This window comes from Culex pipiens, chromosome 1 (genome assembly GCF_016801865.2).
Source record: "Culex pipiens pallens isolate TS chromosome 1, TS_CPP_V2, whole genome shotgun sequence".
In the NCBI taxonomy this organism is placed as follows: Eukaryota; Metazoa; Arthropoda; class Insecta; order Diptera; family Culicidae; genus Culex; species Culex pipiens.
Window position 1 is genome coordinate 27,417,127 of NC_068937.1, and position 16,617 is coordinate 27,433,743.

Sequence of the window (16,617 nt, forward strand, 5' to 3'; positions counted from 1 at the left end):
TGTATGAAAGTATGGCACGGAGCGACGGCGCCGAATACCCATATTTACACAAAGAATTTTAGAGCGCCCGCCGAGGGATTCGAACCGGTGACCTCTGGATTGTGAGTCCAGTGCGCGGTCCGATTGATCCACACGGGCGGGGATTAACTATGCTTCCATGAAAATTTCGATTAAGCCAATACCCACCTCCCAAGAAAAGGGGTCAAGAAATGGCTTTACGAACAGCAGAACAAAGGAGAAGGAAAGATTTCTTGAGGCTTTTCTTCACCCTCTCTGGCTTGCTTTCGTTGCCGCTGCTGCCCATTTGAAATTTTTCTTGACCGGTTCCTTCGGTGCGTATATCGCTTTAATCCTTGTCGCATCTGATCCAATCCCCATTTGTAGACTTGAGCCAAGCAACAGTTGGTTAGTTTTCGTCGAGATCATTGAACTTATAACTATAAATAGCTTCAAGTTTCATCAAATTTACCCAAAAATTGAAAAGAAGTTTAAAACACACCACCTTATTAATTTCATTAATAATTCATTATCTCCGGAAACCCCGGGGAGGCAACCGGACGAACCTTTTCACGGTCAAAAGTTTATAAATCGATATTAATATCAATCGATCGGAAGACTTCCCGCACGCAATGCGGTGGGAATTTGTGCAACGGTTTTCCATCTGCCGTCCAGTTTGCACATTAACTCATGCCTTCGAATCCGGCGGTGGTTTGGGTATAATTTGTCCCGCGCGCCCACGTGGCCACAACGTTGTGATTTGAATATGTAGTATAGTTGTTATACCATAATTATTGTGTTACATGCATTTTAAACGGTATTGATTTATCCTTTTTAAAATGGGTTGACTCACGAGGGTGGACGCTCATTCGTTGGTTCGGCTTGGACGGAAGTGGAAGTCATCGGAATGTTCCCTCGTAACGTGTACACGTTTCTGGACGAAGAGACCGGGGTTTGGAGTGGCCGTTCGACTCCGCCGGTTTACAACCCGAACCAGGGCGTCGGGGAGCTGTTGTGGCAGGTGCTGGGTCGTGCTCCGTGGAAGATAGCGCAGATTAGTGCCGACACGGGGGCTCGTGTGACGTACCAGGAGCTTCTGCTGCGAAGTGTTCGGGTGGCGCAGAATCTGGGCTCGATGGGGATCGAGGTGGGGGATTTGGTGACCTTGGTCGCGCGGAACAGCGAGAAGATCGCTCCGGTCGTGTTTGGCTGTTTGATGGCCGGCGTTCCGGTGAACACGTTGGATCCCAGCTTTCACCGGGAGGATTTTGCGCACATGTTTGGAACGACGAAGCCGGTGGCGGTGTTGTGCGAGGGGGATTTGGTGGAGGAGGTCGAGGCGGCTTTTGAGATGAGTGAGATTTCGCCGCAGCTGATTGTGTTTGGTCCGAGGATCAACGGGTTTGCTCGCGTTGACGATCTGCTGGTTGAAACAGGATCCGAGGAGCACTACGTTCCGGTGAGGATTGAAGATCCCGCGAATCAGCTTGCGATCGTGCTCTGTTCATCCGGGACTACCGGGAAATCGAAGGGCGTCTGCTTGTCCCATGGACTGTGCATCGCCAACATGGCTGCGGTTTGGAAATGTCGCGAGTCCGATCGGGTACTCTGTCTAAGCTCACTGTACTGGATCTCCGGGATTGGAACGCTGCTGACGGCTACGCTGGCCGGAGCAACTCGGGTCATCACGACGGATCGGTTCAGTGCGGAAATGATGATCGATATAATCGAGCAGTACCGTGTCACGGTGATCTTTTTCCCGCCCTCGCATGCGTTGGCCATTTTGAATGAACCAAGCGTCGGAATGGCGGATTTCTCCAGCCTGCGGCTGGTTCTGTGCGGAGGAGGTCCGACGTCGGCGGATTTGAAGCGGTCCTTTGAGATGTATCTTTCGCGGGGGAAGTTTGTGGTGGTTTATGGGTTGTCGGAGCTGGGCGGGGCCGGAATGATGAGCGAGGTAGCTTACAAAGATGGTTCCGTAGGGGTGTTGACGAATGGAGTGGAGGCGAAACTTGTGGATGATGAGGACAACCTGGTTGAGATTGGTCAGGAGGGCGAGTTGAACATAAGGGCACGTTTCGTCTTTATGGTAAGGTTTGAGCTGGATCTCTTTTTTAGACTTCAAAGTAATTTTAGTTTTGCGTTTTGTTATAATGCACATTTTTTCACACATTTTTTTTTATTTTAATTTTTGTATTTTTTAACCCGGCTGAAACTTTTTTGGTGCCTTTGGTATGCCCAAAGAAGCCATTTTGCATCATTAGTTTGTCCATATAATTTGCCATACAAATTTGGCAGCTGTCCATACAAAAATTATTTATGAAAACTCGAAAATCTGCATCTTTTGAAGGAATTTTTTGATCGATTTGGTGTCTTCGGCAAAGTTGTAGGTATGGATAAGGACTTCACTGAAAAAAAAGGATACAAGGTAAAAACAAATTTGATCCCGAGCAGACGGAAATAACTTGGGAATAACATATTTTGATATTCGAAAATACTGGGACAATAACATTTTATGTTATTTTTAACGAGATTTGTTATTCGTCGTTATGAATTTATAGTTATTGGATTGTTATTCTAATAACAAACTAATAACATTTTTCTTTGTTATCATTTTTTGTTATTTTTACAACTAATCCGATCGTTCCAATCAGTTGAAAATATTTTTCCATTATAAAATATGTTATTCCAAAGTTGTTGTGGCTTTCAACCAATATCAAACCAATTACATATTTTGTTATGATAACATAAATTGTTATTAAATTCTTATGCAAAAATGGATTTTTCAAGAAGATTCCATAACACTTTCTGTTATTTTAACAGTATTTGTTATTGAAATGGCATGAATTTTGTTATTACCGTCTGCTCGGGATGATTTTTTATTTAACTTTTTGTTACTAAAACTTGATTTTCCGATCTTTTCTTAAACAATATTTAATTTTTTTTTAAATCAAGACTAACATTTCAAAAGGTCCAAACATTCAATATTATGCTCTTTTGAAATGTAAGTCTTGATTAAAAAAAATCAAATTACTGTTTTGGAGAAGATCGGAAAATTTTACGAATGTTTCATATTTTAACTTTGAAAATCGGACCATTAGTTGCCGAGATATCGACATTAGAAAATGATGGGTTGTTTGGGTGAGACATAGATAACATCAATTTTCCTGTTTTTAAATCTTTGCATGGCAATATCTCAGCAACTAAAGGGTCGTATCAACAAAGTTTAAAAAAGCAAAATATAGAGAATTTTCTTTGCTCTTCAAATTTTTTTTTCAAAAGTGGGCAAACATGCGCACTAATTAAAAAAAAATGAAAAACTGCGACTATTTTCCAAAAAGTTACCTAAAAATGTCAAGAAAACGGTGCACTTTATCAAAATTTCACTACTTAAGTACTTGTTGATTGCACTTTGATTTTACATCGAAAAATGAAGTTGAAAATGTTTTACGACCAATATTTCGATTTTTAAAAAAACACTGTAATGATTAAAAAATTCATAACTCGGTCAAAGATTTTTTGCACGACCTGGAAATTTCTAAAAAGTTGGCATTTGATGTCCCCTAAAACATATCAAAAAATAAAAATAGCGTTTTTTTGCAAATCAAGTTTTAGTAACAAAAAGTTAAATTAAAAATCATCAAATTATATTTTACCGTGTATCATTTTTTTCAGTGTTGTCCTTATCCATACCTACCAGCGATGGAATAATCATCATCAAGAGAAAATCATTGGACGTTCATCAAGAGAAAAAATCCGAAGGGAGCATGGCTCTCCTCTCTCGCGCACGAAAGATCGGTAAAAGAAATCTTAAAAAAATTATCATTATTCGGCGGAACATCATTTTCACTGTTACACATGCAAGTGTGAAGTCACACGTCTAAATATGACCTATTACATTTTGTAGATGAGCAATCTGTGTAAACAAAGTGAAATAAATATTTTTAAGTGATGCTGACAAGGAAATTCACAAAAAATCATCAGCAGATTGATTTTCTTGGAGAAGTTCGGGAGCGATTTTCTTTTGCGTGATTTGGCTCCTCTCTCTTTCGTGGGTGAAGAAAGTTCGCAAGCGAAAATGATTTTATTGCGATTATTCCATCCCTGATACCGACAATTTTGCCGAAGACACCAAATCGATCAAAAAATTCTTTCAAAAGATGCAGACTTTTGAATTTTCATACATAATTTTTATATGGACAGCTGCCAAATTTGCATGGAAAATTATATGGACAAACTAATGATGCAAAATGGCTTCTTTGGGCATACCGAAGGCACAAAAAAAAGTTTCAGCCGGATTAAAAAATACAAAAAAATCGAATGACCGAAATCTGAGAGAGAATTGCTCTGTTGTTTTCTCATTGAGATTTGTATTGGAGCTTATCTTACACGCAGAAAAATAAGACATATTTGAATCAACAAAACGTTTTGTTGATTTGAAAATCAAGATTTTTGTTGAATCAACGCTAAACGTCAAAGCAACTTTTTCAAAACAACAAAAGATTTTTGTGGAATTGAGAAAATCAAGGTTTGTTTCAACGCAAAATCGGCGTTGATTATATTCAACAAAAATTTTGTTGAATCAAACCTCGTACAGGCTGATTCTACAAAATATTTTTCTGCGTGTACTCGTTGTCATGTAGCTCATGTCGCACGAAATCAATGCAACACTTTAACGTCACTGTTTGTCGCTTCACAAACTTGAATTGACAGATGACATTTGGGGCATCTGGTAAATCCGGAACCGATTACCGTTGATTATGCGGGGGACAATTCTGGAATTTGAACTAGAACCCTACCTTGCTGCATGTCAAACTTCATGAAATTTTAAATCAAGTCCAGAGCAACATTTGAAAGGGGCGGTACGACATTGCTCTTACGGCCTTTCGTCCCATTTAAACGCGTGTAATGAAAGGCCGTAAGAGCAATGTCGTACCGCCCCTTTCAAATGTTGCTCTGGAAGTTCAAAAACACTAACCTTTCTCAACTTTTCTGCAGGAGTACTTTGGCAACCCGGAGGAAACGGCCGAAATGCTGGACGCGAACGGCTGGCTGCACACGGGGGACATTGCGCGCGTCGACGAGGACGGCCTGTTTTACATCGTGGACCGCAAGAAGGACATTATCAAGTACGGCGGCTACCAGATATCGCCGACCGAGATCGAGACCGTAATCCTGAAGATGTCGGGCGTGGCGGCGGTTTGCGTGACGGGGATTCCCGTGCCCGGGCATGACCTGCCGGTGGCGCTGGTTATAAGGGCGCCCGAGTCGGGTGTTACGGAGGACGAGATTGTGCAGCAGGTGGAGAGGTCGATGGTGGATTTTAAGCGGCTGCGGGGTGGGGTGTTTTTTGTGACGGCGTTTCCGATGACGCCGTCGGGGAAGATCCTGCGGCGCAAGTGCCGCGAGATTGCCGTCGAGCTGTACAATGAGGCTAATGATGGTTGATGTTGTTGAAAATTTGAGGAAATAATAAATTTTGTAGCACTGTTCTGATAATTGTTTGATTCCGCCTGGACCAGATTCTCAACACCATTGTTTAAGGGGACAAGGGAAAATCTCCACATCTAGGGGATAATTTCGGATAACAAACACTGCATTTATTTAAACTTAGTGACTAAATTATAGGTTTATTCTTAATCTTTGTTAAGATTCGTTCTGTTTTCTGCGAAGCAACCCCGGTTGTTTGATTAGAGGAACAGTTTACCGCGAAACGGCGTTCCACGACTCACGGGAAGATATCAATCGAGCGTTCAGCTGTATATAATATAAGACAAAAAAATCGGTAAACTTACAAAACTATCCCACCTGAAGCGATAACAATAATTTGTACCCCCGAAGGGGGCTAGGCGGTGACCCGGGGCCCCGCCGCCACCCTCCACCTTTGGCCACAGCTCCTCTCTAGTTCTCGAAGCGGATCTTCTTGTTCGGCGGCGGATCGTTAGCCTCTGGCTTATCACGGTTCTTGTGGTCGTACAGCCCAGCCCGGACGAAGCGCTTCGCCGCGCCCTGGTCCAGCTGCGGCCGGTTGTACTTGTGGTCGTAGATCTCCTTCTCGCGCAGCATCGCGGCCTTTATGCGCGCCAGCTCGTCCTTGATGCCGTGCTGCGACGAAATTAGCAAAGACACCCACCAACAGGTTCATTTAACATTGCAAAGACACAAACCAAGCCCGGCCACTCACCTTGTTCGGGTCCAATCCGATGATTTTGTGGTACATCCAGTAAAGCGAGTTAATGCTGTACGACAGATGCAGATCGTACTTGACCTTTTCCTCCAGCGTGAAGCTCTCGTAGTTTTTGTAGTCCTCCCGGGCCACGGCCAGGTTCTGCCGGATGCGCTCGATGCACTCCGACAGGTTTTCGTTTTTCCTGATGAAGGCCGTGTCGTTCTTCAGCTCGCCATAGTCAAAGTCCTCGTGCTCGACGACTTCCATTTTGTGCCGCGGGTTCGGGCGTTCGGGCGGTGTATTCCGTCGGGGGCCACTCCTGCGAATGAAGAGGAACCGGTTTCAGCCCGTGCGGGACGTTTTAATTACCTATTTGAAGGCGAAATACGAAGGCACTTGCCTGGCCACCTTCCGACCAAAATAAAAGTTATACCTAGTTTTGACAGTTCTGATATGTTTTCATGCGGCAAAAACACGCGTTGTAATCTGGTACTGCAACAAACTTTGACAGTGTGTGCGTGAGCACGCGGGAATGCTCGTACTTTGGATGACTCTACTAATGTTATTTTTTTACTTGATTAATTTTATTTGTTAAGAATGTCGTTTCAAACAGCACATTTCGTTGAAGTTATGTAGTTAGTTTTGCGTTTTGACCTTTTCAATTATTGATTTTAAACTCAAAGCTTGTTTATTTGAAAACTAATGGTACGTTCGTTTGATGGCTAGTACCATAAGACATTTCTACATGAAACATTATTGCCTTTACACAGTATACTATGCATTGTTCAGTTATAAAATCAATTATGACCTTGTTGGTCGTAAATTGTTCAAAAAGGGTTTGCAAACAAACAGTGCATCACCGTCTCATTAAATGTAAACGAGAATAATGGGTTAGCTTCCAGTTGGTCCGGTCTGCAGCCATCAGGAACTCCAGCACTAATTTGCACTATTTTCTGAAACCAACTGAATTTTCATTGCTTTTCCGCTGAAATTCAAAGATTGATCGAAAACCGATTGAAAGTTGAAAGACGATTGATTATGACAAATTTAAATAAAATATAATCATCTTAAAAGGATTAATATCACAAGACTCCAACCTTTTCATTTCAGTGTCCTGTTGACACTAGTTTAGTGCAGTACTAGAATAATGTAAACAAGATGTACTTCCAAAAGACGAGAAAATTATTTAAATTTTGCTAAATTACCACAAAACATCTGTAAAGTTAAAAGTTGAAGTGTTTTTCAAAAACCACAAGAAAAAAGAAACATGTTTCAAGAGTCGTTCAAATACTACAAGGCGCGAGATCCGCCACCAAGCTTCGAGAACGTAATCGATACGGACAAGGATGGTGCTGAACTAGATTGCCGACTGCAGGTAAACAACCATGGGATGTCCGAATATTACGTGTTGCGCGCGCGTAACACGTGTAGAACAGTGTCACGCGCACGTGTCAGAAGACCGATATTCTTAACATTTTGATGTAATTATAGCTAGAATTTGATTTTCCAGCAAAAAACACGTTTTAGAGTTTTGAGTACGCTGTATCTTTTTTAAGGGGCAAGCTAGTACCCTACTCTCTTCGGGAAAGTTGTAGAGCACCTTTCACAGCAACCGAATACGAGTCCGGTTTTAATGGAGCGTCTAAAGTGAATTTTATAAATTTCAGAATAAAAAAATGTTTTTCCCATACAAATTTCCATAAAAAATTGAATATCGTTGCGCAAAGCGAGGAGTAAACCAATCGTTCTCAAACTTTGGGGAGTTGTTTAGGACATCAAAGGTAACTGAAAAGTTGCTGTGTTTACTAAATTTGGCCAACTTATTTTTTCCATACAACCATACAACAACCTTATAAACATAAGACCATTTTTTTAAGCCCGATCAACTCAATTCAAATTCTGAAATATTCTACGCCAATTGGGTACTAAAGCCCTATGTCAATTTTTATGTACAACGGTAAAAAACATGATTAAAAACCATTTCTGATCACTTTATTTTATTTTAATGCAAAAAAAAATATTGACAAGACAACATTTTTTGGATGGATCAACTATGGTCCCCATGGAACGAGCTGTCAAGTAGGAACTTTTCTGTCAAGAAGGACCGCGAGGTTAATTTTTCCAAATTGATTTAAAAATCCATTCTAAACGCTTTGTGGTCGTACAAAGGGTCATTGTACTCAGAAAAATAGGCTTTATCGATGTAAACAATAATATCAGCAATCTAAGCTTCATTTTAGGACCCAATTAGAACGACTGCCAGCTGCTAAAAACTTGAAACCACGCGCTCGGAAATCGTCAAAAAATATGGTTGAAATGTCGACATCAGTTTGGCAACTAATTTTGTCATTTGAGTGCTTTTTACGTTCAAATTAGCGAGGATACAAATGAACGCTCATTCGAAAAAGTGAAATTCAAATTAAAGAATTCTTATTATTGTGGATTTAGCTCGTAGCTGGATTTTCTGGCATCTTCTCACGGTCATTGGAAACGGTCGTAGATAGACCTAGGGGTTCCCAGTTGGAGTGAAAAAAATCAGTTTACAGAAAAATTATGGATTAAAATTTTGCTTTTTTATCACTTCTCCGACATCAGGAATAATTGTTTGAACACGCTCGAAATTTTTTTATTCGGTCAGGAAAATATTATTTTTCTTGAAAAAACTTTCATTTTTAATCACATGATTACCCCTAATTCTGGCTCGATGCCGCCATCATGCGACCGCGTGCTCCGTTTGGTTGTCAACAAAGCTGCAGCTGGATGGTGAGACGAAGTGAGGGGGGAAGAGATTTTGACATTTTTATGCCCGCATCTGGCCCGCCGCCTATTTCGTCGGTCACTGAGTCGCCGGTCGTTTCCAGTGACCGAGTCCAGCTAGGAACTGATCGTACAATATACACAGTAAAAAAAAATCATGGTTATATTACATCTGAGATTGGGTACATCTTTTATGGCAGAAAAAATGTGTAATTTTACCTCTGAATATGTGTAATTTTACCATTTTTCTGGTGTAATGCCACTTTTTCAGTCTAAATTGAGGTAAAATGACATAATAAAATATGTGATATTCAAACGTCCAAAATTACACCCTCCAAATTTACAAAAAAAAAAAATGTGTGCAATTCTCAACCAAAACCAAAAATGAATTTTATTTGTATTTTTTGATTTGGCTCAAGCTTTGTGAGGGCCTTTCCTATGACCATAGAAGCTATTTTGTGTCATTGGTTTACCAATACAAGTTTCCATACAATTTTGACAGCTGTCCATACAAAAATGGTACGTAAATATTCAAACAGCTGTAATTTTTGATTGAATTTTCAGATCAATTTGGTGTCTTCGGCAAAGTTGTAGGTACCTATTGATCAGAAAATTCACTCAAAAGTTACAGCTGTTTGAATATTTACGTACCATTTTTGTATGAACAGCAGCCAAAATTGTATGGAGACTTGTATGGGTGAACCAATGACACAAAATAGCTTCTTTGGTCATAGGGAAGGCCTCCACAAAGTTTGAGCCAAATAAAAAAATACAAAAAATAAAAATGGTCCAAATCGGCCGATTTTGTAGAGAGTTGCTCATGTGTAACTTTTCCTAAAATTTAGTTTAGATTGCACCCAACGATTTGTGTTACCTATTTTCTGAACACAATAACACTTTGTACAGAAACAAAAAGATTTAAATTTATTTTTAAATACATTTAAAAAAAGCTTTCTGTCAGATAGTATTACATTGACAGCTCATTTCAAGGGGACTGTAGTAGATTCATCCATAATTTAAATGGTTATCTGGCATGCCTTTTATTTACCTTTTATCGTTGAATGTTAAAATTTAAATAGGACTTTAGGACCCTATTTTAACCCAAAAGCAGTCGCATTGACTGATGCACGAAGTGATTTGTTTATCTTTTTTTAGTACCTTCCGCAAACGTCAAACCATACAAAATTGCTGCCGGATCTTTTCCGGAAGAGATCCGGAAAAAGATCCGGCCAGCAATTTGTATTCATTTAACGTTTGCTGACGGGTGCCGAAAAGTTTGGTTATGTTCTGCTTGCAAAAGACAAAATCAAAAAAAATCAAATCAAATTATTCGCTCTACAGCTTTGCCTTGGCGTTCTCGATTGCGAGATTCCTACTCGAAACTAGGTGTCCGAAGGCTTGATTGTTGAGGCAATTGCAAACCTCTTTTTACACCTAAGCTTCCATCCACCCCGGGATTCGAACTGACGACCTTTAGATTGTGAGTCCAACTGCCTACCAGCGACTCCACCGAGGCAGGACCCAGGGAGACGACTCCTACACCTGGACTGAGCTAACGACCTAACCTCTAGGTTAGACCGGGGCCAACATTTACTTCCCCGTCCGACGGAAGGCGTGATCAGACAAATCTCGTCTCGAAAAATGCCACCGGGACCGTCTGGGATCGAACCCAGGCCGACTGGGTGAGAGGCAACCACGCTTACCCCTACGCCACGGGTCCCGGCTTGCAAAAGACAATACACAGCAAATTCTGATGTTCGTTTTCAGTTGATATTTCGATGACAACATTTCAAAAAGCATCATGTACACACCATCCTTTTTGAGAAAAACGCATTTGAATGTTGAGCATTCAACTTCAATTCCCATTTTAATATAAAAGCAAAATAAGATGTTCTAATGATAACAAACGATGAAAAACCATGCTTTTATTGATACTTGATCATCAAAATTCAATAAAACATTATTTCCGTAATTTTATTTGAAAAAAAAAAAAAAACAAACATAGCTTCTTTTGAAATCACCCTGCTGTCATTGAGGGGGACGCTTTGTTATGATTCCTTTTTCTTCGCCGAATGTACATGGCGCTTTTTTCATGACGCTTTTTTTTCGTCACGAGGTATAGTCTTTTGTTTGACAGGTTGACAGGGCTTTATAAACAGGGACTGCTGATAGCAGAGATTTTGTTTATGTTACCTTATTTAAAATCATGATTAAACAGACTTTAATGAAGTAACTTTTGCTCATTTTTGGTGGAGAGGTAGCTTATTAGGAGTACTTTCAGAATATGCAAAAACCCAGAAAGTGTCAAAATGTACATGATGCCTTTTGAAATAAAACCGTCGATTTATTGAAAACTGCACTACTGAAATGTTCTGTTAGTTTTTCGCTGAACTTCAGTTAAAATTTGTATGGAGCTGTCAAAGTTTGCTGAAATTTAAGCAAGTTTTCATTTACTGATAATTTCAGTAGTGCAGATTTCATTAAATTTAACTGAATTCAGTAATGAGAGTTTGGTGAGTACGTGTACTTTGTACACCCTTTGTAAGAGAACTTCCATGAAACGTTAAGACACGTGACTTCCGAAGGGATAACGCAAAATAAAAAAAACCCGATGGTGATGTCAAAGACATAACCGAAAGACATGAGACAATTATAAATCAAAATAAAATGATTAAGGTAGTTAATGGAGCACCCGCAGTCGAGCAGTTTTTGACAGTTCGCTCCATAAGAAATACATTGTAGAAAAAAGCAAAAACTGCTCGAATGGAAGTGCTTCATTTTGTTAACACTATTTTTGTTTTAGAATTATTCGTCCACTGTCGGAAATAATGCCACCTTCCCGGATCTGCTCGACAGCAGTTCCTGGCGGATATTCGCGCTAAAGAACAGGCCCGGACTCATCATCATCAAAAACCCCTTCACCAAACACTCCCAAAGACACTGGATGACGCGCTGTATCTGCGACTATCCGAAACATCCCAACCACACGAACCTTCCGGACGCCATCGTAGACAAGTACGCACTCCGCAGTACGCGGGAACAATTCGACTGGTGGGCTACGGCCACGACCGTCGAAGATCCGGCCGACCGGAGGAAACTCCTGAAGGCGCTCCGTTGGACCACGCTGGGATATCAATACGATTGGACCAACAAAATTTACGACGAATCCGCTCGGAATGCGTTCCCGGAAGATTTGTCCGCCCTGTGCCGTCACTTTGCCCAGGTTCTGGGCTTCGTCCGGTTCCGACCGGAAGCGGCCATCGTGAATTACTACCCCGTCGGGAGTACCCTGGCAGGGCACACGGACCACTCCGAGAAGAATCTGGAGGCGCCGTTGTTTTCGTTTAGGTAATTGGTTGAATCTCTTTTGAAACCGATTTTTGAAGGTTATGTTTTGCAGCTTTGGCCAACCGGCCATCTTCCTGATCGGAGGGCACACCAAAGAGGAGCGGCCGGACGCCCTGCTGCTCCGGAGTGGCGACGTTATCGTGATGACTCGGGAGGCCAGACTGTGCTACCACGCGGTGCCAAAAGTTTTCCATTGTCCGGAGTCGGAACGAAGCCAACGGTGGGAGTCACCGGACGAGCAACCGGAAGTGCAAACTGCCGACTGTCGGTCAACAGCGACGATGACCACGGGTGCTTTCGCTGATTACATTGGTAATAGCCGAATCAACATCAATATTAGACAAGTTTTAAATGAGGGAGAAAATCATTTGTAAACGAGGTCCCTCCCCCCCCCTCTTCCAGCCCTGGCGCAACTTGGTCCAGGACGGAATCGCTTCCTGCTTATTTTTGTGTGTGGTTGGATTAAATTTTTAAAATTACCACCGGTTTAGTGAGAACGATAAAGTTTGTTCCGTTTGCTCCCTTTTTTGATCCGAAATTGCCCCGGAGTTTTTGCGGAATTCCCTCGAGTGCAAATAGGTACTATTTTGAGGGGCCATCCATAAACAGTGTGATAAGTATGTCAAATTCAAAATGGTGTCCTCAACTCAATCTAACCCAAAATGCACGTGCGGCAGGATAGCACGATTACGATGGCAAGTGAAATAGACCAAAATAGAAAAGGAAAAAAAAACGACGAATTCAAAACTATACGTAACCTACGAACGATCCCCCATAATGAGATGGTATTCTGTTTGGATCTGCCGGCAGACTATCCGGTTCCGGTTCGGGATGGATGGATAAGGCAAACTTTTACACACTTCTTTTTTTTCGATTCGGCCACATTAGGAACCGAGTTCGCTCTCATTTGGTCGGCTCATTCAACATTGGCAAACTGGTGTGTGGTGTCTGAGTGTGCGGAGTGGGATATTTGCCGGTTCCGTAGATTAATTTCATATGCACTATGATTAGTGGTGTGGGGAGGGAAAAGTTTCTCACTTTTTGACTGCTCTTCTGTTTAGGCTGAAGAGCTTCGGTTCGGCATTAGATGAAGGATAAAGTTCAGAAAAGTGACTTTTTGTTAATAGGCAACGTTTGGGGGATTCTGTGAATACAGATGAAATTAATCTACAAAACTGTTAGATTTTTTGAGTTTTAAAAAAGCAACATCAACTGTTTTGAAAATCGAAGTTGAATTTTTGAATAAACCCTAAATCAACGGTCCAGTCACAGTCCAGACTCGAGCAAAAAAGCAAAAAAAAAAAAACAAAAAAGCAAAAAAGCAAAAAATCAAAAAAGCAAAAAAGCAAAAAAGCAAAAAAGCAAAAAAGCAAAAAAGCAAAAAAGCAAAAAAGCAAAAAAGCAAAAAAGCAAAAAAGCAAAAAAGCAAAAAAGCAAAAAAGCAAAAAAGCAAAAAAGCAAAAAAGCAAAAAAGCAAAAAAGCAAAAAAGCAAAAAAGCAAAAAAGCAAAAAAGCAAAAAAGCAAAAAAGCAAAAAAGCAAAAAAGCAAAAAAGCAAAAAAGCAAAAAAGCAAAAAAGCAAAAAAGCAAAAAAGCAAAAAAGCAAAAAAGCAAAAAAGCAAAAAGCAAAAAAGCAAAAAAGCAAAAAAGCAAAAAAGCAAAAAAGCAAAAAAGCAAAAAAGCAAAAAAGCAAAATAGCAAAAAAGCAAAAAAGCAAAAAAGCAAAAAAGCAAAAAAGCAAAAAAGCAAAAAAGCAAAAAAACAAAAAAGCAAAAAAGCAAAAAAGCAAAAAAGCAAAAAAGCAAAAAAGCAAAAAAGCAAAAAAGCAAAAAAGCAAAAAAGCAAAAAAGCAAAAAAGCAAAAAAGCAAAAAAGCAAAAAAGCAAAAAGCAAAAAAGCAAAAAAGCAAAAAAGCAAAAAAGCAAAAAAGCAAAAAAGCAAAAAAGCAAAAAAGCAAAAAAGCAAAAAAGCAAAAAGCAAAAAAGCAAAAAAGCAAAAAAGCAAAAAAGCAAAAAAGCAAAAAGCAAAAAAGCAAAAAAGCAAAAAAGCAAAAAAGCAAAAAAGCAAAAAAGCAAAAAAGCAAAAAAGCAAAAAAGCAAAAAAGCAAAAAAGCAAAAAAGCAAAAAGCAAAAAAGCAAAAAAGCAAAAAAGCAAAAAAGCAAAAAAGCAAAAAAGCAAAAAAGCAAAAAAGCAAAAAAGCAAAAAAGCAAAAAAGCAAAAAAGCAAAAAAGCAAAAAAGCAAAAAAGCAAAAAAGCAAAAAAGCAAAAAAGCAAAAAAGCAAAAAAGCAAAAAAGCAAAAAAGCAAAAAAGCAAAAAAGCAAAAAAGCAAAAAAGCAAAAAAGCAAAAAAGCAAAAAAGCAAAAAACCAAAAAAGCAAAAAAGCAAAAAAGCAAAAAAGCAAAAAAGCAAAAAAGCAAAAAAGCAAAAAAGCAAAAAAGCAAAAAAGCAAAAAAGCAAAAAAGCAAAAAAGCAAAAAAGCAAAAAGCAAAAAAGCAAAAAAGCAAAAAAGCAAAAAAGCAAAAAAGCAAAAAAGCAAAAAAGCAAAAAAGCAAAAAAGCAAAAAAGCAAAAAAGCAAAAAAGCAAAAAAGCAAAAAAGCAAAAAAGCAAAAAAGCAAAAAAGCAAAAAAGCAAAAAAGCAAAAAAGCAAAAAAGCAAAAAAGCAAAAAAGCAAAAAGCAAAAAAGCAAAAAAGCAAAAAAGCAAAAAAGCAAAAAGCAAAAAGCAAAAAGCAAAAAGCAAAAAGCAAAAAAGCAAAAAAGCAAAAAAGCAAAAAAGCAAAAAAGCAAAAAAGCAAAAAAGCAAAAAAGCAAAAAAGCAAAAAAGCAAAAAAGCAAAAAAGCAAAAAAGCAAAAAAGCAAAAAAGCAAAAAAACAAAAAAGCAAAAAAGCAAAAAAGCAAAAAAGCAAAAAAGCAAAAAAGCAAAAAAGCAAAAAAGCAAAAAAGCAAAAAAGCAAAAAAGCAAAAAAGCAAAAAAGCAAAAAAGCAAAAAAGCAAAAAAGCAAAAAAGCAAAAAAGCAAAAAAGCAAAAAAGCAAAAAAGCAAAAAAGCAAAAAAGCAAAAAAGCAAAAAAGCAAAAAAGCAAAAAAGCAAAAAAGCAAAAAAGCAAAAAAGCAAAAAAGCAAAAAAGCAAAAAAGCAAAAAAGCAAAAAAGCAAAAAAGCAAAAAAGCAAAAAAGCAAAAAAGCAAAAAAGCAAAAAAGCAAAAAAGCAAAAAAGCAAAAAAGCAAAAAAGCAAAAAAGCAAAAAAGCAAAAAAGCAAAAAAGCAAAAAAGCAAAAAAGCAAAAAAGCAAAAAAGCAAAAAAGCAAAAAAGCAAAAAGCAAAAAAGCAAAAAAGCAAAAAAGCAAAAAGCAAAAAAATAATTATAATAATAGCAATAGTTCAATTAAAACTGAACAAAAGGAAAAGTTCCTTGTCTGCTGGCAATGTTTAATCGCAGCAAACCTGTAATTGAAGCCCTCTACCACCAACGCAGTTTCGCGGCATCTCTTCAAAGAACCACCGCCTTCTTTGATATCCCGTTAATACACACATACTTCAACTCCACTTTACCGTACTATTTTCTTAACACAGTGGCGCTTGCTCTGAACTAAACATACACACTTTTCGCACACAGCCTCCTTGGTTGAGGTTCTTTCTGCTCGCTAGTTCTAAGAAATAAGCCGCCAAAGTTGTTCAAGCTCAGCCTTTTTTTCTCGTTGAAGAGGCTTGCAATTTTTGTGTTTGCTGCAATAGTGCGGCGTGTTTTGCTTCGTTGTTACATTTATGAGTGGCGTGTTCTTTCATGCTGCTGTTGCTTTTGCTGCTCATGAGTGTACTCTCGACTTTATGTAATTTCACTCCCACGTGTACACCAGAATAGACTTCTTTCAACTTGGTGGTTTGATATTTTTTTCCCTCCTTCAGCATCAGCATAAAGAAGTAGGTTCTTATAGTCATGTTAGCCTTTGCTAATATTACGTTTTCCCTCTTTTTCTTGAGGTACACATTTTCCACCGTGTAACGAACAACAACAACTACGGCGAAGACTTGCGCCAAACAAGCAAATTCAAACTTCCAGCCAAACCCAATACACGAACCGCAACAACATAGACTTTTCCACATCCCAACCGAATGAAATAGGAAACATAAAAATGGAAGAACAAACATGATTACTTTCATCCTACATGTATGCTGTACGCGAGTTCACTTGCAAATTCGGCTCCGAACATGACTGGCGGCATCTTGACTTTTATTAACATTTCTCTACCATTTTCGTTTCTTCTTTTTTGCTTGTTCGTATAGTTCAAGTAGTTGTGCACACACCCATTATTGTGCAAGTACAAGATGCCGGTTCGTTTAATGTGAAA

At 39.2% G+C, this 16,617-nt stretch overlaps 3 protein-coding genes across 3 annotated transcripts; 2 read left to right on the forward strand and 1 right to left on the reverse strand.

Moving 5' to 3' along the window:
* Positions 1 to 884: 884 nt before the first annotated feature.
* LOC120413353 (uncharacterized) lies at positions 885 to 5,483 on the forward strand. Its single transcript, XM_039574137.2, has 2 exons — positions 885 to 2,086; positions 4,996 to 5,483. Exons 1-2 carry the CDS (start codon positions 905 to 907, stop codon positions 5,443 to 5,445), a joined length of 1,632 nt encoding a protein of 543 aa, XP_039430071.1. The 5' UTR covers positions 885 to 904; the 3' UTR covers positions 5,446 to 5,483.
* A 124-nt stretch (positions 5,484 to 5,607) lies between these two features.
* On the reverse strand, positions 5,608 to 6,659 carry LOC120413330 (nuclear nucleic acid-binding protein C1D-like). Its single transcript, XM_039574103.2, has 3 exons — positions 6,567 to 6,659; positions 6,182 to 6,485; positions 5,608 to 6,102 (listed from the first exon to the last, which is right to left on the reverse strand). Exons 2-3 carry the CDS (start codon positions 6,431 to 6,433, stop codon positions 5,899 to 5,901), a joined length of 456 nt encoding a protein of 151 aa, XP_039430037.1. The 5' UTR covers positions 6,434 to 6,485; positions 6,567 to 6,659; the 3' UTR covers positions 5,608 to 5,898.
* Positions 6,660 to 7,319: 660 nt separating this feature from the next.
* Positions 7,320 to 12,775, forward strand: LOC120413342 (nucleic acid dioxygenase ALKBH1). Its single transcript, XM_039574121.2, has 3 exons — positions 7,320 to 7,541; positions 11,727 to 12,271; positions 12,324 to 12,775. The coding sequence occupies exons 1-3, from the start codon at positions 7,434 to 7,436 to the stop codon at positions 12,643 to 12,645; spliced, it is 975 nt and encodes a 324-aa protein (XP_039430055.1). The 5' UTR covers positions 7,320 to 7,433; the 3' UTR covers positions 12,646 to 12,775.
* The last annotated feature ends 3,842 nt before the right edge of the window (positions 12,776 to 16,617 follow it).

Coding starts and splice junctions, on each gene's coding strand:
- LOC120413353 (XM_039574137.2), top strand. CDS start 905: ATGTTCCCTCGTAACGTGTACACGTTTCTGGACGAAGAGACCGGGGTT. Junction 2,087..4,995: donor GGGCACGTTTCGTCTTTATG/GTAAGGTTTGAG, acceptor ACTTTTCTGCAG/GAGTACTTTGGCAACCCGGA.
- LOC120413330 (XM_039574103.2), bottom strand. CDS start 6,433: ATGGAAGTCGTCGAGCACGAGGACTTTGACTATGGCGAGCTGAAGAAC. Junction 6,103..6,181: donor TCGGATTGGACCCGAACAAG/GTGAGTGGCCGG, acceptor ATTTCGTCGCAG/CACGGCATCAAGGACGAGCT.
- LOC120413342 (XM_039574121.2), top strand. CDS start 7,434: ATGTTTCAAGAGTCGTTCAAATACTACAAGGCGCGAGATCCGCCACCA. Junction 7,542..11,726: donor AACTAGATTGCCGACTGCAG/GTAAACAACCAT, acceptor TTTTTGTTTTAG/AATTATTCGTCCACTGTCGG. Junction 12,272..12,323: donor GCGCCGTTGTTTTCGTTTAG/GTAATTGGTTGA, acceptor TATGTTTTGCAG/CTTTGGCCAACCGGCCATCT.